The 27,334-nt window shown below is 62.2% G+C and overlaps 2 protein-coding genes across 2 annotated transcripts; one reads left to right on the top strand and one right to left on the bottom strand.

Annotated features, from left to right (window-relative positions):
- Nucleotides 1-512: 512 nt before the first annotated feature.
- SIGMAR1 (sigma non-opioid intracellular receptor 1) lies at nt 513-6,234 on the bottom strand. The gene is made up of 4 exons (XM_039543042.1): nt 6,063-6,234; nt 4,617-4,817; nt 2,833-2,925; nt 513-1,176 (listed from the first exon to the last, which is right to left on the bottom strand). The coding sequence occupies exons 1-4, from the start codon at nt 6,208-6,210 to the stop codon at nt 950-952; spliced, it is 669 nt and encodes a 222-aa protein (XP_039398976.1). The 5' UTR covers nt 6,211-6,234; the 3' UTR covers nt 513-949.
- A 323-nt stretch (nt 6,235-6,557) lies between these two features.
- On the top strand, nt 6,558-26,527 carry GALT (galactose-1-phosphate uridylyltransferase). Its single transcript, XM_039545832.1, has 11 exons — nt 6,558-6,689; nt 9,448-9,617; nt 11,167-11,242; nt 14,699-14,747; nt 15,713-15,842; nt 17,081-17,137; nt 20,726-20,848; nt 21,202-21,334; nt 23,988-24,071; nt 24,681-24,835; nt 25,558-26,527. Exons 1-11 carry the CDS (start codon nt 6,629-6,631, stop codon nt 25,621-25,623), a joined length of 1,104 nt encoding a protein of 367 aa, XP_039401766.1. The 5' UTR covers nt 6,558-6,628; the 3' UTR covers nt 25,624-26,527.
- The last annotated feature ends 807 nt before the right edge of the window (nt 26,528-27,334 follow it).

Consider the following 27,334-nt stretch of genomic DNA (forward strand, 5'->3'; position numbering starts at 1 on the left):
TAACCTCCATTAATTTGTCTAGTTCTCTTTTAAACCCTCTTATAGTCCTAGCCTTCACAACCTCCTCAGGCAAGGAGTTCCACAGGTTAACTTTTCTTTCTTCACTTTCTCCACACCACTCATGATTTTATAGACCTCTATCATATCCCCCCTTAGTCTCCTCTTTTTCAAGCTGAAAAGTCCTGGCCTCTTTAAACTCTCCTCATATGGGACCCTCTCCAAACCCCTAATCATTTTAGTTGCCCTTCTCTGAACCTTTTCTAGTGCCAGTAGATCTTTTTTGAGACGAGGAGACCACATCTGTACGCAGTATTCAAGATGTGAGCGTACCATGGATTTATATAAGGGCAAAAAGATGTTCTCTGTCTTATTCTCTATCCCTTTTTTTAATGATTCCTAACATCCTGTTTGCTTTTTTGATTGCTGCTGCACACTGCGTGGACGTCTTCAGAGAACTATCCACGAGGACTCCAACATTGCTTTCCTGATTAGTTGTAGCTAAATTAGCCTCCCTCGTATTGTATGTATAGTTGGGGTTATTTTTTCCAATGTGCATTACTTTACATTTATCCATATTAATTTCATTTGCCATTTTGAGAGAGCATGAGAGAGAGCTGCAGAGAGAGGGCAAGGACACACACAGACGTGGGTGGCAGCTCAACAGCTGCTGCAGTCTCGTTACAGAAATATAGAGGAACATTTGGATATTAAAAAAATAGTGATCTAGATTTATCCATTATCTGTTATTGCCGGTTTCTCCCCCGGCTGAGCGCTCGGTGCGGCAGGCGGACGACACAGCTACCGGTCAGCCTACCCAGGCACGCCTGTGTGGGGAAAGGGGCAGAGGTGCTCTTGCCCATTGCCTTGCTGGTACAATCTGCATGATGGTGGGGGGATGGGAAAAGGGCGCCCCGTCCTGAGGCCATGCTGGTGCGTGGGGAGGGTGGGCTCACTGGACCAGGTGGCTGAAGTAGGCACCTGCTTCCAGGAGTAAGGCTTTGGCATAAACCCGGAGGGTGCAGAAGAGGGTGCCGAAGTCCTGAGTGCTGAAGATGGTGTCGGCCAAGGCGAACATGAGTGTGGAGGGGATGAAGCCACGGCCGTACTCCACCATCCAGGTGCCGGCGCTCCACTGGACAGCTGTGGCCTCTCCGGATTGGTGCACTATGGTGTCCCCTGCAGGCAGACAGACAGAGCACTGGCCGTTATTCTGAAAAATACCGGTTCCAACATGCTGCTCCAGAGACAGCACAGAGCTCCTTGTGGGCCTGATCAATCTCCACTCCCAGCCCGGGACAAGGGGGGTGCTCAGCACCATGCTGGAGAACTGCCGGAGGGGGAGCCTGTCCCCCAGTACCAGCTGCTTCCAAGGAAGGTTGCAAGGATGCCCCATGGTGTACAATCATGGAACAGCCTTCCCAAAGGGGCAGTTTTCTCCTGACACTCAGTGGCTGGCTCCTGCTCTGAACCAGGTGGCTTTATAACCCTTCCCATGGTTATTTTTAATCCCACCTGATGGAGATGTGCTCGTTACCCATCAGCGTGTACGCTTTCCTTGAATCCTGCTCGTCTCTTGACCGCCATGAGAACTAGAGGTGTGGTGTCCTGCAGGCTAATCTGCTGGGCCCTGTACCTTTCCCTCTATCCTGTGAGGCTAAGGCCTGGTCTACACTGGGGGGGGGGGTTTCGATCTAAGGTACGCAACTTCGAAGTACCTTAGTTCGAATTACTTACCCGTCCTCACGGCGCGGGATCGACGTCCGCAGCTCCCTTGTCGACTCTGCCACCGCTGTTCGCGGTGGTGGAGTTCCGGAGTCGACGGGAGCGCGTTCGGAGTTCGATATATCACGTCTAGATGAGACGCGATATATCGAACTCCGAGAAATCGATTGCTACCCGCCGATATGGCGGGTAGTGAAGACGTACCCTAACAGAGCACTAGCCTTACCCATTCAAATCACTACGTGAAAAGCCCAAGGCAACCAGCCCTGCAAAGGCAGCCACCCAGGGGAGACCTTCGAACGCCAGCGGGTGGGGCTGGCGCAGACAGTGCCACACGGACTGTAGGAGCAGATTTTTGATAGCCCAAAGCTCAGTAACGTGTAACCACTGCGAGCGGCTGGAATACCAATTGCTCTGCTTATCGCTGAAAGCAGCTGAAAGGCCTTTCTGAAACCCTAGCACAACTAACAGACCAGGAGGGGAGGGTGGAGCGAGTGACCTCAAGGAGTAAACATGGCGGCCCTCTGCCCTCCTGACCTGAGCTGCTTGCCGGAGCATGCCATTTTGCAAGGTGGAAAGTCTGGCAATAGTTAACTATTGCTATGCAGCTAGTTAACTGATGGAAAGTTCTCCTGCTTGACTGATGAAAAACTGTCCACCTGACAGGCTGGAAATCTCCACCCTTATCTTAGCTTCTGCTCAGCAGTTTTGTTAATGAACAAGCTTGGTAATGCTAACAAGTTGGATATAAAAAGAGGAAGAAATCTGAGCTCAATGGACACTTCAGTGCCTGGACACCTCTCAAGCTTCCCTGCAGACATCCGGCTGGCCACTGGACGGTTGCAGTTACCAGCTCGAGACTGCCTCAGACTCTGGGTAAATATGCATCTGAAGTTTTTGGGGTGTTTTACCAACCTGTTGCAGACGTGTGCAAGTGCTTAATACTAAGTAAAGTACAGCTTTAAGTGTGAACACTCTAGTACTGTCCTGTTTGTGCCAGACAGCTCTTGGTCAGATGGCCGTGTCCCCACCGATTTATTTCCCGACACCACCTCGCACAGAATAAGGTTACCAAGAGCTTTGGATTGAAAGAACCCTGGGTAACAGCACCTGGGTAATAGATTTCACTTCTGGTCGTCCCCTCCTTCCACTGCCTGAAGGTCCCCGAGATGATGGTGTCAGAGATGTCAGCCCAGTACCGACCTGCAAGAGAGGCATACAGCGTGAAATCTCAGCACTGCTATAGGGGAGGGTGGGGCCTTAATATCCAGGTCTCCAAAACCTCATGAAACAAATCCCTTCCACCCACAGCTTGGATCTGGCTGCTTGTTGTGTCCCCAGGGCTCTGCCAAGGACAGGAGCCCACCAACCTCATGCTGCCACCTTCCTCTCCATGATCGCTTGCCACAGGGAATCAAAGGGAACAGGGGCTCTGAGGCAATGCTGGCTGCAGGCTAAAGGGAAAGGGTCTTGAGTTGCTTCTGCCTTCTCCATTCTCTGAGGATCCAGCGTTCTCCCTCATTTTGGCTCTTGGAGGCAAGACCAGCATGGACCATCTGAGGGACAGGCAGTCAGACACCATGGGCCAGTGGTCTCTGGAGCCTGGGCTTTTCTCACTAGTCTTGGCTTCACTGCTCAGTAGCTAACAACATGTGCTGGAGTCAACTACCCATGGGGAGGAGAGAAATCAGACACAAGACAGGCTCCCTTTTTGGGCCTCAGCATGGTTTCTTTCTACAGGTGTGTTTACACAACATTCCTAGGCTGAGGGATCCTGGGTGCCCAGCCACCCCAGTGAAGATGCAATGAAGAGGGATCACGAGGCAGAGACACTCCTCTTACCAGACAGGCCGTGCTGGGGAGCTATGGACATAAGAGGGATGATTGGAAGCATTCTTTTTCAGCTCAGCCCAACCTCAGCTGGCAGGGGGCAGAGGAGAAAAGAGAAGGCACCACAGGCATGTACAAGGGCCTGATGTGGAAGAGTCCCATGGAGGGAGCAGGGTTATCAGGGGCAGGACAAAGGTCTAAGAGGAATGGGATGAAGCCGTTTGCTTCAATCACTTATTAGACTAGAAAAAGCTCAAGGGGATGCACTGCAGGGAACAATCCTGCCTTGGCTCTGGAGCGTGGGGCTCTCTCTGGGATTCCTCTGGCCAGGCAGGCCGGAGGGCAAGGGTGCTGAGCTGTGTTTGGGCGACTGTGGAGGAAAACACCAGGGTTGTTTGTTTTAGTGTTAAAGGTGTTAAAAGGCAGAGAAACGCAGAGAGGGACAAGTCCCCCTTCCCCCGCACCACTGCACTGAGGCCAAGATCCCCAATGGCTCCCTAGGTGTCCTGCCCTCTGAGGACTGTGCCGGGGGTTTGGACAAGTACACATTTAGGACAGTTCTTTTAACCCCTTCCAAACAGGTGGCTTTCATGCCAAGTCGGGGGAGAGGGGAGCGGGCTGCTTCTAAATCGGGGCAGTTCCCTGCCTGACTGTAAAGCTATGAACTCAGGACCTGAATGCAGGGAACAACGGAGTCCCAGCCCCCAGGAACGGGGCCGTGGGTCAGGAAGCATGTGTGATCTGCACACATTGCGAAAGTGGCTCAGCCTCTGCCCTGGAGAGCAAAGGACTGCGAAGTCTGCGTCTCCCTCTCACCTCGCTGCTTGCAAGGTGAGATGAGATTTTCCAGCCCTCTATAGGCTGAGCCCTGGGGGAAAGGTTCTGCCTCCATCCTCAGCGAGCATGAGCCCAGAGACTGCAGAGCTGGGGTCATGCCTGCAGCACTCGAGGTTGGGGTACAAGACACCCGAGTTGGAGATCAAAGTGAGCGCCAAGAACTGGCTACCCAATAGCAGCCCCTCAACCCAAGCCTCTCTGCTTGAATGTAGCTGTGCCCTGCTTACCCGAGTGCCCCCCGGTGTCGACGGCCGTCCCGAAGAGCAGCACGTACTCGGTGAGCGAGGCATGGAGCAGGCACATGGAGCCCATCCACCCACCCGCGTTGACAAACACCCACTGCAGGTCCTCGTCTGGCAGGATGTGGCCTGGGTGCTTCTTCCGCAGCTCCACGATGATCTTGGAGAAGGCCTGCTCATGGTCCAAGCCTGCAGCACCAACAAACCCAGGCAAAGTCAGCACGTCACAGGAGGCCCACAGCTCCGCCACATCCCTGGCTCCCACCAATACAAGACACTGAGCCTGGCTTCATTCAGGGAAGAAGACATTAGGGATGGGATCTAACATCCCCCCGTCTATTCTCTGCCACATCCCCCATGAAGGCAGCCTCCGACCCGGCCCTGCCAACTGATGGGCTGCATCCCAGCGTCACACCCACCAGGCAAGTGGGCACCTGGCACGAATCGGTGCAGCTGCACCCAAAGAGCTGGCAGGGACCCAGTGGCCTGCCCCGGCCGGGCTTGGCCAACAATTCACACTTGGCTCTGCCTGCCTGGCCCCCACCCCATAGATCCCCTCACGGTACCCCCCCAACCCCCGTGTCCTCCTTGCATCCCCCATCCCCGTGCCCCCCCATGATACTCTCCCATCCCATGGGTCCCATCCCCTCAGAAGCAAACATCCCCCTAGGACTCCCCCACATCCCATGGGTCCGAATCCCTCAAAACCAAACATCCTCCCCAGAGCCCCCTCGTGTTTACCCCCAGCCGCCTGTCTCATGGGTCCCATCCCCTCAGGACTACACATCCCCGAGGGGTCCCCACCCAATGGCTCCCCCTCGGGTCACCCCCCATCCCATGGGTCCCACCCCTCAGAACCACACATCCCCCTAGGGCTCCCCTCACATTACCCCCATATCCCACAGTCCGAACCCCTCAAAACCAAACATCCCCCCGGAGCTCCCCTCGTGTTACCCCCAGCCCCCACCCCAGGGCCCCACCCCTCAAAACCACACATCCCCAGGGGCCCCACCCAATGGGTCCCCTCAGGTCACCCCATCCCATGGGTCCCAGCCCCTTAGAACCACATATCTCCCTAGGGCTCCCCTCGCATTACCCCCACATCCCACAGTCCGAACCCCTCAAAACCAAACATCCTCCCCAGAGCCCCCTCGTGTTTCCCCCCAGCCGCCTGTCCCATGGGTCCCATCCCCTCAGGACTACACATCCCCGCGGGGCCCCCACCCAATGGGTCCCCCTCGGGTCACCCCCCAGCCCCCCGTCCCATGGGTCCCCTCAGAACCAAACGTCTCCCTGCCCCCAATGCCCCTGTTACCCCCAGCCCATGGGTCCCCTTGCATCGCCCCCGCCCTCGTGCCCCCGTTACTCCCCGCCCCACGGGTCCCGCCCCTCCCCAGGGCCCGGCCCGGGCAGGGCCCCGCGGCCCGGCCTCACCCGCGTGGTGCCGGCCGAGCTCCGCGATCTCCTCGGGCCGGAACTCGAAGGGGCGGGAGGCGACCCAGCTCCGCAGCCCCTGGGCCAGCAGCGCCAGGCCCAGCAGCGCCAGCCCGGCCCGCAGCGCCCGCGGCCCCAGCGCCCACATCCCGCGCGCCCGCTCCGCCTCGCCTCGCGGGGGACGGCACCGCCCGCTCCGCGCCGGCCAATGGGAGCGTTCGGGGCTCAGCGCGCCGGCCAATCGCAGCCCGCAGCGCTACGGAATGGGGCGGGGCCAAGCGTGAGCTTTCCGCAGTGACCGGTGGGGGCGGGGCCGAGCGGGCAGGCGGGGGCGGGGCCAAGCGGGAGCTGTCCCGGAGTGACAGGTGGGGCGGGGCCGAGCGCGCAGGCGGGGCGGGGCCGAGCGGGCGCTGTCCCGCAGTGACAGGCGGGGCGGTGACAGGCCCCGTAGAAGGGGCGGGGCGGGGCGGGCTCGCGCGCCGCATGGCCGGGGTGTCCCTTTCTGGAGCCGCCCCTGTTGCTGCGCGGTCACGGGACGGGAAGCGGCGGCCGGCGGCGGCGGCTGGATGGAGGCGGCTTCGGAGTCCGAGAGTTCGGGGCCGGCGGCCGGGCCCTTCCAGCCCAGCGGTAGGAGGGAGCTCGGCCCGCCCCCGTGCCCCCCAGTGCCCGGTCCCCATCGCGCCCCGTGTTCCCCGCGTGTCCCACCCCCAGTGCCCTGGCACCCCGCCCCCAAGTACCTGTCCCCAACTCATTCCCCTTCACTCCCCCGCCCCAGGGATGACATCCCGTCTCCCCAGCCTTGCCTCCTGCACCCCCATCCCATTGCCCCGCAGTGCCCAGGCCCCCCCTCTGCCCGGTCTGTTTTCCAACCTCGCTCACTGAACAGCAATGGGGAAGGGTTTTATTCCCCCCTTAACACATGAGGTCCTGCGTGTGGAGCGGAGGGGCTGTGAGACTAACAGGAGTGAGGCCCCTCCAAAGGGGGAGACTGCTTCAGGGCCTGCCAAGAGCCCTCCCTCCTCCGCCCCACATGGGACCCTCTGTGGGCCAGCCCTATCCCTCAGGCACCCCACGGGTTGCAGCAGTAGAGTGAAACTAGCCCGGCTCTGGATAGTTCCACTGCAATTGTTCTCTGCATCCCTAGCACCAGACCTTCATGAATCAGGCCCCCAACATCGTGCAATATTAAAACTAATACATTGTAGGGTCTTTCTGGATTTTGAGCTGCGGAGGTGTCACATAGCCAGCTTTTCCCCACAGCTGGGAGGACTGAAACCTTCCTTGTTTTTCTCAAATGAAAGCGAAGGGTCTCGTGTTCTCACCTGATTTTGGAAGCTGGGGCTTTTAGAACCAAACATGGCTGGGCTTGGAAGGAAATTGCTGGCGACAATTAGGGCCCTGCCCAATTCACGGTCCATTTCATGGTCATAAGATCTTAAAAATAATTTCATGATTTCAGCTATTTAAATCTGAAATTTCAGTGTGGTAATTGTAGGGGTCCTGACCCAAAAAGAAGTTGTGGGGTGCGGGCTCCACACGGTTATTGTGGGGGGGTTTGCAGTACTGCTACCCTCACTTCTGGGCTGCTGCTGGCAGCTCTGCCTTCTGAGCTGGGCAGCTGGAGAACAGCGGCTGCTGGCTGGGAGCCCAGCTCTGAAGACTGCAGCTAAGGATGGCAGGTGTGGTATTAGGTTTCAGAGTGGTAGCCTTGTTAATCTGTATCAGCAAAAATAATGAGGAGTCCTTGTGGTACCTTAGAGACGAACAGATTTACTTGGGCATAAGCTTTCGTGGGCTAGAACCCACTTCATTAGATACATGGAGTGGACAATCCAGTAGCAGGTGTGTGTGTATATATACACAGTACATGAAAAGATGGGAGTTGCCTTACTAGGTTGGGGGGGGGGGGGGGAGTCAGTCTAACGGGACAATTCAATTAACAGTAGAATACCAAGGGAGGAAAAATCACTTGTGTAGTGGTAATGAGAGTGGCCCGTTTCAAACCTTGACAAGAAGGTGTGAGTAACAGTAGGGGGAAATGAGGTTTGTAATTTCTCGTGGTATGGTATTGTCACCTTTACTTCTGCGCTGCTGCTGGCAGGGTGCTGCCTTCAGAGCTGGGCACCCAACCAACAGCCCTTGCTCTCCAACTGCCCAGCTCTGAAGTCAGTGCAGAAGTAAGGATGGCAATACCGCAACCCCCCTAAAATAACCTTGTGACACCCTCCCCCTCAACTCCCATTTGAGTCAGGACCCCCAATCTGAGAGATGCTGGTTTCCCCTGTGAAATCTGTATACTATAGGGTAAAAGCCCACAAAAGACCAGATTTCATACGTTTTTCAAGGCCGTGAATGGTAGGTTGTATGTGGTCTTTGAATGCTGAGTGAGGAGTGTTGGCCTGGGAAGGTTGCAGGGGAGTTTGGCTGGGACAGTCTGCGTTGGGGGATGGGAGACTAGCCTTGAGGGAGGATACCTGAGCAGGTAACACGAGAACCCAGGAGGGGGGTTGGAGGCCAGGTGACACCTCTGCCCCGGGGGAAACTGGACAAAGGCTGGGGGAGGAGCCGGGGAGAGGCTGGGTGAGAGACGCTGGAGGGAGTTAGTTTCAAGAGCTGGCTGGTGTAATGGAGGGGAGCCCAGATGGGGCTCTGACTCCCCAGTGGGGCTGTGGTGCCCCTGGGACCCCAAGATGGACCTAACTGGGGGTGGGGAGGATGCTGTTGTCTGTACCTGCAAGATCTGTCTTGGACTGTGTTCCAGTCGTCTAAATAAACCTTCTGCTTTACTGGCTGGCCAAGAGTCCTGGTGAATCGCAGGAAGCCGGGGGTGCAGGGCCTTGTCTCCCCCAACTCCGTGACATAGGTCCCTACTTGTAATAAAACAGTTCAGAGCCCTGTGATGCCAGGAGCTACATCCCGCCCAGGGCTGCTGGAGAGAGCTCTGAGCAGCAGCCCTGCTGGGACAGTTGGCTGGGAGCAAGATCTGGAATCAAACCCGCACCCAGCTTCCGCCCCCCCACACTTCTCAGGAGAATGAGGGTGGAGTAGTCGTGGGTGGGACTGATCTGACGTCTACTAGCCAGGGGCTGTGAAACATGGAGTCCCAGAGGGGGCCCGGGGTCAGGAATCCCAGTGCAGTCCCTCTTCTCAGCGGCTGGAAGTAGGTTGCTCTGCTTCTCTGGCAGGTGTTACCCTCGACACCTCCCCATCTGCCTATGCGGGTTGGATCGGTGTCTGGGCCGTGGCGATGTGCAGCACAGACGTATTCGGATCAGTTACTTTAGCTGCAGGTGTTTCTGGGTGGAGGCGATGGCCCCTTAGAAGAGCATTTCCCAGCCCAGCAGGTTCCGCCGCAGTCACGTCTCTGTTCCCTTCCTCTCCCCAGAGCACCAGCACGTCCGCTATAACCCCCTGCGGGATGACTGGGTGCTGGTGTCCGCCCACCGGATGAGGCGTCCCTGGCAGGGGCAGGTGGAGAAACCCCCGCAAGAGGACGTCCCTCGCTGTGACCTGTCCAACCCGCTGTGCCCTGGAGCAGTGCGAGCCAACGGGGAGGTACTGCGCCCGGGAGGTCAGGGCCCTTGGGGACCTGCCAGCAAGTGAACACCAGTGAATGGAGCTGTGCCTGTGTGCAGGAGAAGGGTATCGCTAGCGGGGTTAACAGCTAGGGGCCGAGAGTGGGAGTGACTCGTCCTGGGTCATGCAGAAAATCTGTGGCAGAGCTGGGACTAGAACCCAAGAGTCCTGGCTCCCAGCCCCTGCCACCCACTAAACCCCACTCCGCTCCCAAGGCTGGGACTAGAACCCAGGAGTCCTGGCTCCCAGCCCCTGCCACCCACTAAACCCCACTCCGCTCCGCTCCCAAGGCTGGGACTAGAACCCAGGAGTCCTGGCTCCCAGCCCCTGCCACCCACTAAACCCCACTCCGCTCCCAAGGCTGGGACTAGAACCCAGGAGTCCTGGTTCCCAGCCCTGACCTACTAGACTCCACACCTGGCATCATCTCAGTGGGGCAGCCGTGAGCGTCGATGTGCAGTAGCGTCGCCGTTGCGGTGGCTGACCCCCCAGAAGAGAGCTCGTTAGGCTGCTGGCAGATCCCCGTCAAGCGTGTTGGAATCTCGGTGTGTTCTTCGATGTGTGTAAATCCCCATCTGTGGAGACTGGCACGTCCCCCAGGCCAGGTGGCTCAGGGGCATGGAGCTGGGACGTGGAGCCTTTCCTTCCCAAGGGAAGCCCCATTGCTCAGCCGAAGCCCTGGAAACAGGCTGGGGGCACCAATCTGGGGCAGGGTGGTGCCCAGTTTATCCATCCCCTGTAGCTCTCTGCATTTCCCCGTGGTTTGTGGCTGGTCATCTCTCTTCCTCCCCACGCCACCATCTCCCGAGAGCCAGGGATTCCTGCGGAGAGCGTCGCCCTCAGGCCCCTGCTGGGAGCCCCTTGTCAAGGCCAGCAGGGCTTGGGCGGTGCCGGGCCCATAGATTGCCTGGAGTGTGTGTGTGTGTGTGTGTGTGGCGGGGATGGGGGGGTCCTAGCCCCTCTGAGGAGCCTGGCAAGGCCTCCCAGGCGTTGGTCAGAGGGTCTAGCGGGCACCTCTCTAGTGAGCCCCTTGCTGGCCCGGGACCCTCCGTGCTGATCTCTGGGGGCCTCTGGGCCGCACCGAGCGGCACCGGGGAGCCCGGAAAGGCCAAGTGCCAGGCCCAGTCCTGAGCTCAGCTCCTCTGCTCCTGGATTCACGGAGGGGGCGGGGGAAACAGGTCCCGTGTGCAGAGGGAAGGGTGCAGGCCCTCCCCCCCCGACTTCCATGGGATCCCTCTCCCTGCCCCAAGCGCATATGGGGAGCAAAGGAGGGGGTCCCCTGAGGCAGCAGGAAGTCCCCTCTGGAGGGGCGTACCTCGCTGCAGTGCATTCTGGGCACCCCCCCCCCGCCCCCGTGCATGGCTCTGCTGGACAGTGGGGCGTGGCAGGCTGGGGCTCCACGCCTGTGAGCTGTGGGTGTGCCAGGGCTGTGGGTTAGGATACCCACAGCTCCGGTGGGGTGCGGACTCGGGGCTCTGGGTGCCTTCTCCCCTGTCCTTGTAACCCGCCTCTCGTTCTCTTGGTAAAGGTCAATCCGCAGTACACGAGCACCTTTGTCTTTGACAATGACTTCCCAGCACTGCAGCCGGACGCCCCGGAACCCGGTAATGACCCCTGTGGGGCTCACCTGCCCCGAGAGCCCTGCCCCTGCAGCCAGCCCGGGAACCTGGTACCACCCCTCGTGGTGCTCACCTGCCCTGAGAGCCCGGCCCCTGCGGCCAGCCCGGGAACGCCCCCTGTGGGGCTCACCTGCCCCGAGAGCCCGGCCCCTGCGGCCAGCCTGGGAACCTGGTACCACCCCCTGTGGGGCTCACCTGCCCCGAGAGCCCGGCCCCTGCGGCCAGCCCGGGAACCTGGTACCACCCCCTGTGGGGCTCACCTGCCAGCCCGGAACCTGGTACCACCCCTGTGGGGCTCACCTGCCCGAGCCCTGCCCCTGCGGCCAGCCCGGGAACCTGGTACCTCCCCCCGTGGGGCTCCCCTGCCCCGAGAGCCCGGCCCCTGCAGCCAGCCCGGGAACCTGGTACCACCCCCTGTGGGGCTCACCTGCCCCGAGAGCCCGGCCCCTGCGGCCAGCCTGGGAACCTGGTACCACCCCCTGTGGGGCTCACCTGCCCCGAGAGCCCGGCCCCTGCGGCCAGCCCGGGAACCTGGTACCACCCCTCGTGGTGCTCACCTGCCCTGAGAGCCCGGCCCCTGCGGCCAGCCCGGGAACGCCCCCTGTGGGGCTCACCTGCCCCGAGAGCCCGGCCCCTGCGGCCAGCCTGGGAACCTGGTACCACCCCCTGTGGGGCTCCCCGGCCCCGAGCCCTGCCCTGCAGCCAGCCTGGGAACGCCCCGCAGGGCACTGCCCCCCCCCCCCCCCCCCCCCCCCCCAGCCTGGGGGAACGCCGCAGGGCCTGACCCCGAGAGCCCAGCCCCTGCGGCCAGCCTGGGAACCTGGTACCACCCCCTGTGGGGCTCACCTGCCCCGAGAGCCCTGCCCCTGCAGCCAGCCCGGGAACCTGGTACCACCCCTCGTGGTGCTCACCTGCCCCGAGAGCCCTGCCCCTGCGGCCAGCCTGGGAACCTGGTACCACCCCCTGTGGGGCTCACCTGCCCCGAGAGCCCGGCCCCTGCAGCCAGCCCGGGAACCTGGTACCACCCCCTGTGGGGCTCACCTGCCCCGAGAACCAGCCCCTGCGGCCAGCCCGGGAACCTGGTACCACCCCTCGTGGTGCTCACCTGCCCCGAGAGCCCTGCCCCTGCAGCCAGCCCGGGAACCTGGTACCACCCCTCGTGGTGCTCACCTGCCCCGAGAGCCCTGCCCCTGCGGCCAGCCCGGGAACCTGGTACCACCCCCTGTGGGGCTCACCTGCCCCGAGAGCCCTGCCCCTGCGGCCAGCCCGGGAACCTGGTACCACCCCCTGTGGGGCTCACCTGCCCCGAGAGCCCTGCCCCTGCGGCCAGCCCGGGAACCTGGTACCACCCCTCGTGGTGCTCACCTGCCCCGAGAGCCCTGCCCCTGCAGCCAGCCCGGGAACCTGGTACCACCCCCTGTGGGGCTCACCTGCCCCGAGAGCCCTGCCCCTGCGGCCAGCCCAGGAACCTGGTACCACCCCCTGTGGGGCTCACCTGCCCCGAGAGCCCTGCCCCTGCAGCCAGCCTGGGAACCTGGTACCACCCCCTGTGGGGCTCATCTGCCCTGAGAGCCCAGCCCCTGCGGCCAGCCTGGGAACCTGGTACCACCCCCTGTGGGGCTCACCTGCCCCGAGAGCCCTGCCCCTGCGGCCAGCCTGGGAACCTGGTACCACCCCTTGTGGTGCTCACCTGCCCCGAGAGCCCAGCCCCTGCGGCCAGCCTGGGAACCTGGTACCACCCCTTGTGGTGCTCACCTGCCCCGAGAGCCTAGCCCCTGCGGCCAGCCCGGGAACCTGGTACCACCCCCTGTGGTGCTCACCTGCCCCGAGAGCCCTGCCCCTGCGGCCAGCCCGGGAACGACCCAGGTGGGGCTCACCTGCCCAGAGAGCCCAGCCCCTGCGGCCAGCCAGGGAACCTGGTACCACCCCTCGTGGTGCTCACCTGCCCCGAGAGCCCTGCCCCTGCGGCCAGCCTGGGAACCTGGTACCACCCCCTGTGGGGCTCACCTGCCCCGAGAGCCCTGCCCCTGCAGCCAGCCCGGGAACCTGGTACCACCCCTCGTGGTGCTCACCTGCCCCGAGAGCCCTGCCCCTGCGGCCAGCCTGGGAACCTGGTACCACCCCCTGTGGGGCTCACCTGCCCCGAGAGCCCTGCCCCTGCGGCCAGCCCGGGAACCTGGTACCACCCCTCGTGGGGCTCACCTGCCCCGAGAGCCCTGCCCCTGCGGCCAGCCCGGGAACCTGGTACCACCCCTCGTGGTGCTCACCTGCCCAGAGCCCTGCCCCTGCGGCCAGCCTGGGAACCTGGTACCACCCCTCGTGGTGCTCACCTGCCCCGAGAGCCCGGCCCCTGCGGCCAGCCTGGGAACCTGGTACCACCCCTCGTGGTGCTCACCTGCCCCGAGAACCAGCCCCTGCAGCCAGCCCGGGAACCTGGTACCACCCCTCGTGGTGCTCACCTGCCCCGAGAGCCCTGCCCCTGCAGCCAGCCCGGGAACCTGGTACCACCCCTCGTGGTGCTCACCTGCCCCGAGAGCCCTGCCCCTGCGGCCAGCCTGGGAACCTGGTACCACCCCTCGTGGTGCTCACCTGCCCCGAGAGCCCGGCCCCTGCAGCCAGCCTGGGAACCTGGTACCACCCCTCGTGGTGCTCACCTGCCCCGAGAGCCCTGCCCCTGCGGCCAGCCTGGGAACCTGGTACCACCCCCTGTGGGGCTCACCTGCCCCGAGAGCCCTGCCCCTGCGGCCAGCCAGGGAACCTGGTACCACCCCTCGTGGTGCTCACCTGCCCCGAGAGCCCAGCCCCTGCGGCCAGCCTGGGAACCTGGTACCACCCCTTGTGGTGCTCACCTGCCCCGAGAGCCCTGCCCCTGCGGCCAGCCTGGGAACCTGGTACCACCCCTCGTGGTGCTCACCTGCCCTGAGAGCCCGGCCCCTGCGGCCAGCCCGGGAACTTGGTACCACCCCCTGTGGGGCTCACCTGCCCCGAGAGCCCTGCCCCTGCGGCCAGCCTGGGAACCTGGTACCACCCCTCGTGGTGCTCACCTGCCCCGAGAGCCCGGCCCCTGCGGCCAGCCCGGGAACCTGGTACCACCCCCTGTGGGGCTCACCTGCCCCGAGAGCCCTGCCCCTGCGGCCAGCCCGGGAACGCCCCCTGTGGGGCTCACCTGCCCCGAGAGCCCGGATGCGCAGGGGGAGTTCTGGGCTGGCGGAGCAGGGGAGGCTGCGGGTCGGGACGGGGGGCAGCGGCAGAGCTAGATGCGCAGGGGGAGTTCTGGGCTGGTGGAGCAGGGGAGGCTGCGGGTCGGGACGGGGGCGTCAGTGGAGCTGGGCAGGTAATGCTGGCGCCGCGCTAGTTCAGGGCTGGTGCTGCTCATCCCTGCCCCCCCACTGTCCCCACTTGCCGTCAGTCTGTGGCTCATTCCTCTCTCTCCTTCCCCAGATGCCTGCAGCCACCCCTTGTTCCGAGCTGCATCCGCCCGAGGAGTTTGGTAAATGAAGCCTAGAGGCCTCGGCTGAGGCCATTTATCCCTTAGGGGCCTAATCCCAACCGCGGCGCTGGAGCCGAATGAGGGAGCAGTGTTATCCCTGCGGCTGCTCTGGGGCCCTGCAGCTGGGTAGGGTTTCTAGCCGGCCCCTGCCCCCACGCTGCCTGGCTCCTGGCTTTGGATTGGAAGGGGAGGCACGCGGCACGCAGCCTTGGGACGCTTGCGGAGGGGGCGGTCTGTATGGGCGCTTTTCTTGCCTTTGGCTTTGGTTCCCTGCTGAGCACGTCTCCCGTCCCCTGTCCCCTCCAGCTGGGTCCTGGCAGGGGAATGACACGGCGGCAATGTCCCCGGGGGGTTAACGTTGCAGGGCATTGGAAGCTATTTCCTTCACCTGCAGCCCCTTGCTGGCTCCCAGGTTGTAGCTCTGGCTCTGCCACTGACCTGCTGGTGACCCTGGGCAAGTCACGTGCCCTCTCTGGGCCCTGTGAAATAGGGGCAGTGCTGCTGCCCTACTTGCTGCTCCCAGGGGGCGGGGGGGACGTGGGCTTGCGAGGCCGAGCGCAGTCACGGTTGCTGGGGCCCCATAGACACACTGGCAAACAGCCCAGCGTCTCCATCGCTTTGGGTCAGACCCGCTGTTCTGGGTGTGTAGGAACCTGGGGGAGCTGTGAAAGGGGCCGGAGACCTGTCTTCGTGCCGGGCAGTGTTGGGGCCATCCCAGGCGGCGGTGGTGGGGGAGCTCTGTCTCCATGGCCTCTCTGCTGACTCTGCCCTGGCTGGGGCTGCGGGCTGAGTGCCAGCTGCAGTGAGCGCTTGGTGTGGGACTGGGTTGCTGGCACTGCAAAGGTCAATGCCCTGCAGCCCTCCTGGGGGGGTCTGGGAAGCTGGGGGGGGTAGTGAGGGGGAGACACCCCCCCCTCCAGGGCTTGTGCACTCACAGCCGTCTCTCCCTCCCTCCCGCCTCGCAGCAAGGTCATGTGCTTCCATCCTTGGTCTGACCTGACACTGCCGCTCATGTCGCTGGCAGAGATCCGGGCAGTGATTGACAAGTGGGCGGAGCTCACGGTGGAGCTGGGCGCTTCTTATCCCTGGGTGCAGGTGAGTGCCACACCCACACCCCCAGTGCAGCGGTGGGCAAAGGCCCTGTAGGGGTGCAGCATGGGCAGCGGCAGGCTCCCCCCAACCCCCGTAGATGCATTGCACCCTCTAGGGGTGGGTGAGGGGAGTGCAGGCTCCAGGCACGTGCACACAGGTGTGGGGGGGATCAGACGGCTGCCAGCTCCTCACACCGTGCCGCAGGCTGCGATGTGCCCGGATGTGTCTGTCTCTGAGTGGCAGTCGCTGCTTTCCACTTGCTGCTGGGGGTTAGTTTCTGAATAACTTCCCTCCAACTTGGGGTGAGGCTCTGCGTAGCCGGGGGCGCTGTTGCCGTTGCGTGGGCTCTAGCAGTGAGCACAGAGCACTTGGGAGCCAGGATTCCTGGGTTCAGTCCACTGGCTCACCTGTGTGCCGGCTCTGTGCCTCAGTTTCCAGACCTGTAAAATTGGGAGGATAACCAATTCGGTTGTGAGGCCGAATCCATTAACGCTGCTGCAGCGCCGGGCGCTGCTGAGAGCCTCTAGAAGCACAGAATGGTAGCGGGCGTGTTGTGCCCCTCGCCTGCCCCTGCCGTTCCCCACCTGCCCCCGATGGTCTGCGCTGGGCAGAGTGTCTGCGGCGTCACCAGCTTTGTATCCCAGCCAGAGTGGTGCTGCCGTCTGGCCGTCGTGCCTAACGGTTTGGAGAGCCAGACCCGCCTTCCTCCCATTCCTCCGGGTCCTCACTGATTCACTGGTGCCCGGGTCCCTGCGCCCCCTCGCTCACAGCCTGAGGCTTTCTCCGTGCTGCTAGACCACTGCCTTTGGCCCAGAGACGCACTCGGGGCTCCCCTCTCCATTGGCCATGTGCACTTCCAGGGCCTAAGGAGAGAGAACCCTCCTCTGCCCGTGTGGAAGAGTCTGATCTAGAGCTGCAAAGGGATTCTGCAGTGCCCCCACTGAGCTTGGCCGGCCTCCCTCCCTGTCCACCCGGGGTCTCAGCATCTCGCTACATCTGTGCGTTGAACCGCTCCGCCCAGAGCCCGGTCAGTATCACCCCCCAAGTGTTGATAGGGAAACTGAGGCACAGACTGGGTGAGCGACTTGCAAAGGCCGTTCAGTGGTAGAGGAGGGAATAGAACTGTGGAGGCCGGATTCTCAGGGCAGCGCTCCAACTGCTACGCTGTGCTTCCTTGCCAGCAGCTGCCGCCAGCTGACATTAGGATAGTCCCGAGAGCTTCTTTTCCCTTCTCTCTGCAGATATTTGAGAACAAAGGGGCCATGATGGGCTGCTCCAACCCTCACCCTCACTGCCAGGTAAGGGAGCTGGCTGCTCGCACACCAGGGACTGCACCATGGACGGGGGTGGGTGGGTTGTGTTATGGGGAGGGGAAGGGGTGTCCTGGCACCCTCCTGCTCCTCCCTTGATCTTCTCTGAAAAGCGACTCTGAGCCTTGCGGGCAGAGCCCCCAGCTTTGCAGTGTTCAGATCGCTCCTGCAGGAGTGTTTAAAACTCCTCCTCCCGACATCTGAGCTGCCCAGACAGCAACGCAGGGCTAGCCACGGAGTCTGATTCCTAACCCATGTCTGCCTCCTTGCCTCCTCCCAGTGCCTCGTGTCAGGTCTGTTCTCACTGGGCAATCAAGTCCATCATCTAGGCCCCGACTCTGCAGTTGGGCTGGTGGAGGTTTGACCTCACCCCCAGCTCCTCTGCCCAGGGACCTGCCTCCCGCATGGGGTGATGGGCTGAGCATCGTGTCAGGTGGTGCCGTCACTTTCCTGACCAGGTTCTGGTTCGGTCTCTCTCTTGCGCTGAGAGCCGGAGGTGACAGCACCAAGCTAGTTCAGTGCACCCTGGGGGCGGTGAAACTGACCAGTGCCGTCTCCCTGTCCAGACCAGGGCAGGGCGAAGAGGAGAGGGCCAGCGTCACCGAACTCGGGATTCCCTCACTCCTTGGTCCCAGGCGCTGACAGCCCAGCCGAGGGACCACCCTAATCTCACCAGTACAGTCCTCTCTGTTCCTTCCGATACTGGAGCTGCTTAACCCTGACCCAATGGGGGTCCACTAAGATTGGGTGGCCCATAAATGCACCTTCCCATTTGTTCCTCCTAAACTGTCTGGATGCCCAGGTAACTTTTTGTGAGTTGATCCCTACCCGGTGTCGATCTTGACTTCAGAGGGGCACGCCTCTTCGGGCCAGCTGGAGATCTGGCCTCGTCTGTGGCCACGGGTTGTGTTCTCCTCCCACAAAACACTCCCGATTCGCCCTGGTTTGTTTGGCGGCGGGGGCAGGCGGCTGTAGCGGTAACTAGAAAGGAGTTAATAGAACTTCATAGCCACTGCGCGGGACCCTACAGTGATGAAACCCTGGAAGTTCGCACGATTGCTGGTTGAAAGCAAACTGAGGGGAGACCAGATACCTTGTAAAAATCTGAAACCTCTTTGCTGTTCATCTTCAAAAAATACTTTTCTCATTGAGAGCAACTCGCTTCCCTCCTCCCCCCACCTCGGCCTTTTCTAGTCTGGGAAACGTGACAGTGCATTTACACAGCACCATGACGCTCATTATATATTTTCAGCTGTTTAACCTCAACCTTCCCTCGTTGATACGGGAGCTGCCCCGTGTGGCTGTAGATCACAATTTCACCATCAGGTGGCAGCATAAACCTGCAAATGGCTTCTTCTCCTGGCCGTTCCAGGCTCTGCTTGGTGCTGGGAGGCCGCTGCCGAATGCTAGAGCTGTTTGAGGGGGGGATTGTACCTTCCTCTTGGGAGCATGGGAAGCAATCCTGCCTGGTGCTCCCAGAGAGCTGCTGAGGCCTCCGGCCTTGGGATACAGCTGGGAGCGAGAGACCTTTTAGCTTCCAAAGCTGTCCCTCCGGCTCTGGCTAGCGTCAGCCCTGCTGGCTATTGCAGGGGCAGGGTGGGCTTCCCTGCCCCCCACACCTCCCTAGGGGGGCCCACTGCTAGCCCACTGGTGCCACCTTCTGCCTCGGCCCTCCCTGTGGAGCTGGGAACCCAGCCCCACGCTAGCTGTGTGGGGAGAGACTTCTGGAGCTCCATCCTGGTGACTCTCCGGGGGTGAGGGATGTGCCATCTGCACCTGCACAGGGAGCCAGTGGAGTCTCCCCGTGAGGAGTGGTGATGCCAGCTCCCTAGAGGGGAGAGAGTGCCCAGGGAAACACCTTAACCGCTGTAGGGTCTGCTGCCGTCTGCTCCTGGTGCCCTCAGTCCTCCATGGGCAGGAGGCCTTGGGGCCCTGTTGCTGGTCAGGTGTCCACTGCAGCCCGGCCTGGCAAACGGCGTCTAAAGATCCCACCTTGAGCCCCTCTGTGCGCATAGAAATCTCCCTGGTTACAGCCCCCAAGCAGGGTTCATGCTGGGCTGCTGAGATGCTCCCTGCAGCTCTGGCCGGCTGCAGTTCAGCACAGGTGGGTGTCGGGCACCCCCTGGAGGCTACGGCAACGGGCAGTCGGCGTAGAAAGGGTCACGGAATGGGGGCAGCTTTTCTGTCTCCGGTGCAGGAGCCACCCAGTCCCGAGGGGCTGGACCCAGCTCGCAGATCTCCCATTGTCAGACGGGCCGAGTCCACTGACTCAGGCGAAATGCTGAGAAAGGCACTGGGGGGCTCGGGGCTCGGGCTGCGGAGCTTGTTCAGGGCTTGGCTTCTTCTTACCCGGTGATGAGCTGGAGGGAGGCCAGGGAAGAGCCACTGATCAAGGGGGCCGATTAGAGGGGATCGGGAGGAGACGAGCAGAGGGAATCTGCCAGGCTTGGCTGCGTGACAGCTCAAGGAGCGTCAGTCACACAGACCTCCAGGAATGGCCGAGTATGGGGCCCGTCGCGGTCACAGGAAGGTGCAAACAGACACCTGCAGAGCTCAGCCTTATCCCAGGGAAGGATACGGGCTGGCTGGCTCGGGGGCTGCGAGTGCCTACGCGGGAGAGCCTCTCTCATCTGAATCAAGGCAGAACGAGTTCCAGGGGCTGGAAGCTGAGGCCAGACATACGAACTGGAAACAAGGCACCAGTCTGGAGGAGTGGGTGGTGAGCCGGGGGGGTGCTTCCAATGGAGAGTTGGGGTCTCCCGCTCAGATTTCCACTCCAGCTCCTCACATGCTCTTGGGCTGGGCGTGGGGAATCTCTGGGGGGGGCTCTCTAGCCTGGGTCATGCAGTTGGTCTGAACAGATCCCAGCGGTCGCTGTGGCCCCAACATCTGACTCTGGTTTCTGGGAGATCCTAGGGGGCAGCGCAGAGGGACCGGCTGAGATTTAGAGGGAGGAAGTTGAGGCTGGTGGCAGGAAAACATCCCTGCGGTGAGCGGGGTCAGGCTGGGGAATGGTCCCTGTCCTGCCCGCTGGGCGGGAGCATCATCACTCGAGGCATCTAAATGACATGGATTGAAGGCCTGGGGGAGGGGCTGTTCTGAGACCACCCAGCTGTTCCCCCACCCCCGGTTGTGCCATGGGGATGTTGTCGGGCCCACCCGATGGCTGTGGCGGGGGTTGGTGGGTCTCCACCTTGCAGAACCCACCATCAGGGCACGTGCTGACTGGCTCCCTTGGTGGCTGTGAGGCCAGGGAGGGGATGGGCCCTGGAGATGGGGCAGCTGGGTGGTGGGGGAAGAGCTGGGCTCGGTCCCCTGCTGAGACGCGCCCGTCTGCCTGTCGGGCCAGGAGGGGCAGGGAGGCTCACAGGGGCAGGGAGGGGACTCTGCCGGACACGGGGAGGGAGTAGGGAAGTAACGGCACCAGGTGCTCAGCCCCGTTCTTGCAGGCAGGTGGCGCTCTGGCACCACAGCTGGGGGTCTCTGCTGTGCCCACTGGCGCCCGCTGCATGGAGCACCCTGCAGAACCGCCCCATTGCTTCACGCTGTGTCTCAGCTGCTCCCCTTCCCCCCCAGGTCTGGGCCAGTAACTTCCTCCCCAACGAAGCCCGGCTGGAGGACCGGACGCAGCGGCAGCACCTCCAGGAGCACGGCGTGCCCTTGTTGCTGGAGTACGCCCGGCTGGAGGCCCAGAGGAAGGTAGGGCCTGCGGGCGGGGGCATTGGCTCCCTTTGGGCTCACGCAAGAGGCAGCGGGGAGGGGACCAGCTCCAGATCCTGCTGGGACCAGGTCTGGCCTCCTTTTAAGCAAGGCCCCTTCTCCTAAGAGTAGCTTCCCCCGGCGGTAGGGCTCAGAGAGCTCGGTGTGTGCTGAGACCCTCTTGCAGCGAGGTGCGCCTGCCACTGCTGCCAGCAGGGAGATCTGCCCTAGCTCGCGGGGCAGAGGCCTGGGCCTGGGGGCACCCCTGGGTCGTGCCCCTGGCTTGACCCTGCCTGGCAAGGCTGGCGGTCCTAGCCGTGCAGCCCCTCAGCGCAGAGCGCTGTCCCCTGCAGGAGCGGCTGGTGGTGGAGAACGCGCACTGGCTGGTGGTGGTCCCCTATTGGGCTGTGTGGCCGTTCCAGACCCTGCTCCTGCCCCGCCGTCACGTCTGCCGCCTCCAGGAGCTCAGCGACAGCGAGAGAGACAGTAAGTGGCTGCCCCGGTCTCCGCCCCAGCTGCATGCTCTGCTCTGGAGCCGGCTGCTGCCTGCACCCACCCCTGCCCCATGGATGGGGGGGGGAGAGCCCTGGGGGGGGGAGAATGTCTGCCCCCCCCTCCCCCTGCTCGCCCACCTGCCCACCCATCAGCTGGGGGGTGAGAGGGGGGCTTTGACTAAAACTGTCCCACTGATTGGCCCACTGGCCCATCCTTCACCACAAAATCCAGCAGAACAAGGGATCAGAGAATGGCACAGTGCCTAACACCAGCAGCCAGATCTCTGGGTTCTTTTCCTGGCTCTGACACCAGGCAAGGAGCGCTAGCGTTTCTTGCCTCAGTTTCCCCATCTGTAGAATAGGGGTAATGATGCTGCCCTACCTGGCAGGCAGCTGTGAGATGTCAGGGTTTGTAAATTGCTTTCAGCCCCGCAAATGTGGGGGTCGGATGTGAGGGTGGGAAGTCAAGCTGTACCCACTTTTGATGCCTGAATGAGAGCGTGTTTATAGCCTGTTACAAAAATCTGCACAATGCAACCCTCTCCTTTCTTGTGCGCTCGGATCAGCAATGAAGTAGTCAATCATATGAACATGTAACATCATCATCCTGCTTCAGAGTGAACACCCCATTGAGCTGATTGGGGATAGCTTGCACATCTCAGAGCTCTTGTTTCAGGCTGTCCGCAGACTCAGGCAGATGTGCCTGCAGTGGGTCGTGTTTTGCATTCATAAAGGGACCGGAGCATTACTGTGTTCTCCAGCGTCTCAAAGGCAGCAGCTAGGGGTGCTCTGTGTGGAGCTGGGCTCAGGATGTGGGGCTGCTGGGAGGCTGAGTCCCCCATGCTTGTCCCCTCTGCGTGTGCCATGGCCACGAAGGAAGCTTCCAGGGCTTGCTTGCTTGGGCTGGTGTGTCCCATGTCCCAACTCGCTGGTGAGGAGTGAGGGCTTGGCGTCCCTGCCTGCCTGCCCTGTGTTCAGCCCATTAGACCCGGAGGTGGGGGAGCCTGACGCTGTGCTGAGGGCAGGTGGCTCTGTGCAAGGCACAAGCTCTCCCTACCAGGTCCCGGGGCTCTGGGAGGTTTGCAGATGTGTCAGATGGGGGTAGAGGTGAATAACGAAGCGGGCAGGTCGCTGATACAGAGCCATCTGGATCGAGCAAACAATCTGCTTACGTTTCAATAGGGCTAAATAGAAATGAATCCATCGGGGAACAAAGAACGGAGGCCGTGCTTACAGGGTATGGGACTCTATCCTGGGAAGCAGCGATGCTAAAAAAGATTGGGGGTTGATGGTGGATAATCAGTTGAATATGAGCTCCCAGTGCGATGCCGTGGCCAAACGAGCTAACGCGAGCCTGGGAGGCATGAATGGGAATCTCAAGTAGGAACAGAGAAGTAATTTTACATCTGTATTTGGCACTGGGGCCACCGCTGTGGGAATCCTGTGCCCACAATCCAAGAAGGAGGCTGATAAATTGCAGAGAGGTCAGAGAAGAGCCATGAGAAAAATTAAAGGGTTGGAAAACCTGCCTTACAGTGAGAGACTCATGGAGCTCAGTCTGTTTAGCTTAACAGAGAGAAGGTTATGGGGTGACTTGATTATAGTCTATAGGTACCTACACGGGGAGCAGATATTTAACAGTGGGCTCTTCAGTCCAGCAGAGGAAAGTCGAACACGATCAATGGCTGGAAGTTGAAGTTGACAAATTCAGACTGGAAATCAAGGTGTAAATATTTAAGTGAGCGCAATTAACCATTAGAACAGTTTACCCAGGGTTGTGATAGATTCTCCATCACTGACCATTTTAAAATCGAAACTGGGTATTTTTCCAAAATATCTGCTGTAGGGATTATTATGGGGCAGTTCCAGGCTTGTGTTCCACGGGAGGGCAGACGAGATGATCACAATCTGGCCTTGGAATCTGGGAAAACACTGGGATGGGGCAGGGGCACTGCCTGGCCCCCAGCGAACAAGGGGTTAACCTCAGGGCAGCTCCCCCGTCCCAGAGGCACTTGGGAAGGAGTGGCTCTGCAGAGGAGGGGGGTGGTTTGGGCTCTACCCAGAGGCGCGGGAGCAGTTTGAACCAGGGGTTAGGTTGGTGGGTGGGAAGGGAAGATGAGCAGCGTTCCCTTCCCAAGCAGGGCCAGAATGAAGCGCCCTCTGTATTCAACCAATCGGTGACACGATCCCTCTTCTCCCTTGCAAGCTCTGACCCGCAGTGAAGTAGTTAATGGCATTGGTGTTCGCGCTGTCATTAGGTTCCAGAGTCAACACCCACTGTGATCCATAAGGGCAAGGCCCCTAGTTTCCATAGTAGCTCCCTTCAGAGCTGCGACCCAAACTGGCCCTGCCCCGGGATGGGTGCCCAGGCTGAGAAGTCGGACTGATGTGAGCTCTGGCTTGGGACATGAGCTCTGGAGAGCAAGTCTCTGCTGACTGGCTCGCTGCCCGGGCACTGAGCTGCCTCGCAGGCGGGGAGTGAGATTCTGCCCGGGCCCAGCTGCCATCCAGGGCAGAGTTTTTGTGCTTTTCTCCCCGTCTGCGCCAAGGACCCTCCTGTTATCTGTGCCCCCCCGCGGGCCGAGGGCTTGGGAGCGCGTTGGGTTAGGGCTGGTGACCGACCACTCGCTGGCCCTGTGTTGCAGGTCTGGCCTCCATCATGAAAAGGCTCCTCACCAAGTACGACAACCTCTTTGAGGTTTCCTTCCCCTACTCCATGGGGTGGCATGGTACGTGGCTGGGGGGGCATGGGGAGGGGGCGAGTCGGGGCACCGGGTGGCTCAGGGGGCTGGCATGGTACGTGGCTGGGGAGGCACGGGGCGGGCATGGGGAGGGGGAGTCAGGGCACGGGGTGGCTCAGGGGCTGGCATGGTATGTGGCTGGGGGTGCGGGGCGAGTCGGGGCACGGGGTGGCTCGGGCTGGCGTGGTACGTGGCTGGGGGTATGGGGGGGGAGTTGGGGCACCGGGTGGCTCAGGGGGCTGGCATGGTATGTGGCTGGGGGGGGAGTCGGGGCACGGGGTGGCTCAGGGGGCTGGCGGGGTACGTGGCTGGGGGGGGTACGGGCGGGGGAGTCGGGGCACCGGGTGGCTCAGGGGACTGGGCACGGGGGGGGCGAGTCGGGGCACCGGGTGGCTCAGGGGGCTGGGCACGGGGGGGCTCAGGGGGCTGGCACGGGGGGGGCGAGTCGGGGCACCGGGTGGCTCAGGGGACTGGCACGTGGGGTCGTCGGTTCAAGTCCAGCCCTAGCCGGTCACGGTGGCCGCTCGGAGGCCACGTGAGCAGAGTCTCAGTCCTGTGACCGGTACCTGGAATCATTGGGGGGCTTGTGTCTGGCAGGTGCCCCCACGGGGCCTCACTTGGGAGCAGACTGTGGGCACTGGCAGCTTCACGCCCACTACTACCCGCCCCTCCTCCGCTCGGCCGCTGTCCGCAAGTTCATGGTGGGCTACGAGATGCTGGCACAGGCTCAGCGGGACCTGACGCCAGAGCAGGTGAGCGCAGGAGCCCTGGACTGGGGGCACGGTGATCTCAGGAGCGGGCTCCGTGGGGCTGGGCTGGACACCGGGGGGGGATGATCTCAGGAGCGGGCTCCATGGGGCTGGGCTGGACACCGGGGGGGGGGATGTAATCAGGAGCGGGCTCCATGGGGCTGGGCGGGACACCGGGGATGATCTCAGGAGCGGGCTCCGTGGGGCTGGGCTGGACACCGGGGATGATCTCAGGAGCGGGCTCCATGGGGCTGGGCTGGACACCGGGGGGGGGGATGATCTCAGGAGCGGGCTCCATGGGGCTGGGCTGGACACCGCGGGGGGGATGATCTCAGGAGCGGGCTCCGTGGGGCTGGGCTGGACACCGGGGCGGGGATGATCTCTGGAGCGGGCTCCGTGGGGCTGGGCTGAACACGGGGCGTGGGGGTTGATCTCAGGAGCGAGCTTAGTGGGGCAGGGCTGGGCTGGGCACCGGGGAGGGGGGTGATCTCAGGGGTGGGCTCTGTGGGGAGGGTACCCGGGGGCGGGGGCAGGGGCAGGGCTGCAGGCTGGGAGTTCCCCCCCCCCCAAAGGGTGGGCTGTGGCGTAGGGGTTCGGTGCCCCCAAGAGGCCACGCTCCTGAAGTGCAGGAATCAGGCCCCAGTTTCTCTGCCCGTCAGCCGCCTGGGGTCTGGGTGCCCCTGGCTCTCTGGGCAGAGTCTCAGCCCTGCTCTCTCTCCCCGCAGGCCGCCGAGCGCCTGAGGGCGCTGCCCGAGGAGCATCACAGGGGGAGGCCGCGGGAGGCGGCGTGACGAGCTGCGTCGCACCAGGAGGGGAGCTGGCACATTGCAGAGGGGGGCACCGGCCGCATGCTGGCGCTCGGTTACCTTGTTCTGGTGACCAGTGGGAATTGAGCTGGGGGGTCTCCTCTGCAGCTGGAGGGGCTGGTGGGCAGAGCTCGGTGGAGTCTCTAGGACAGGCCGCTTTGGGGGCAATGGCAGTCACCACTCAGGGCGAGGCTGAGACCTGCAAACTCGTGTCACTTGTGAGCCACTTGGAAGGTGCTGCAGGTCTCAGAAGGCATCCGAGTCTCCCCCCTGTAGAGAAGCAGCCAGTGCAGGGCCCACGGGCTTCCCATCCTATCCCCCGTGCGCTCGCTGGAGGGCCCTGGCTCCTGGGGTGAGCGAGCTCCCCACAGCCTCAGAGCGGGGTCTCGGGGGGCTGTCACCCCATGGGAGCTCCCGGGCTGCAGCGAGTGGAGAGCTGGTGCCAGCCTGCTGTGTCAGCAGCGGGGGGCGCTGTGGCATACATTGAAAGGGTGCTCTGGGGGGGCTCCGGGAGTGACGTGTGTCACCCAGTACCCTGTGGGCTCCTGGCCCCCATGTGCATCAGCGAGGGGCCCGGTTCTGTGGCAGGGAGCGGTCCAGAGTCCCTGGCCCTGTGCGTCCCTGTGACTGCTGCTGAGGGACAAATTCTCTGTAGATTTTTTTAAGTCTTTGATGCCCCCAGTTCCAGCCCCCCACATGCCAATCCCAGTGCCAGCCCCTGCCCCACTGCTGGGCTCAGAGAGCCTCATGTCTGATGAGGTTTGGCCCCTCACTCCCACCCTTTGCCCTGCCGCCCCCCTGCTGTCGTGTGCCAGGGCCAGCGGCTGCTCCGCGGTGCCGCCTGTGGGCGCTTGGCTTTTCACTCGCTTCAATAAACCTTAAAACCGAAGCAAGGCTGCCTCATGCTGGCTTGCAGCTCTGCGGCCAGATCTCAGCCGCTGCACCTCCCCGGAGCTCTCCATGGATCTGTGCCAGCCGAGGCTCTGGCCCGGAGTGTCGGGGGCTGCGGGGTGGGGCCTGTACGTGTCTCCCCGCCTGGGGGGAGGCAGCCAGCAGGTGCGGTGCCCCCCGGAGCCATCTCCCTCTGGGGTGTACGAAGAGCGCTCTCGTTTGGTTGCTCTCGTGCTGTGTCCCCGGCCCCGCAGCCCTGCCGGTGGCAGGACCCGGCCCCGCATGGGAGGTGCAGTCAGGGAATCCTGCAGGGCCTGTCTGGCTGAGCCCACATGGCCAAGGCTGGGTGTTTCGGCAGCCCCTGCTGCTCTGATCACGGCGCCCCCCCCCCATTACTGCTGCCAACTTGTCTCCCTCCAGCAATGTCCATGCGTTAAACCTTCCCCATCCTCCGCCCTTCCAGTGAGCCAATCCCTATTTGCAGATGGGTAAACTGAGGCACAGAATGGCCGCAGTGACTGACCCGTGTCTCAGGCTGAGTGAGGTGTAAACCCTCGTCTCCTTCCCTGTGGCCTTAGCGCCGGACCAGCCTCCGTCCCTGGGCTTGGGGACGGGGGGACAGCCGCAGCCTTTGAAGAAGTGGGGGTGGGGTGGAGACAATGCCATGGGGGTGATGCCGTCCCCAGCACCATGGCGGCTGTGGGTGAGGACGCAGCAGGTACCAGCCCCTCTCGCGGCCATTGGCTGTAGCGTCCCGGGAGCCCCCTCCTCACGACCTGTCACGTTCTCTGTCCTGCTGCTGCTG

This window comes from Mauremys reevesii, linkage group 6, assembly GCF_016161935.1.
Source record: "Mauremys reevesii isolate NIE-2019 linkage group 6, ASM1616193v1, whole genome shotgun sequence".
NCBI classification, from domain to species: Eukaryota; Metazoa; Chordata; order Testudines; family Geoemydidae; genus Mauremys; species Mauremys reevesii.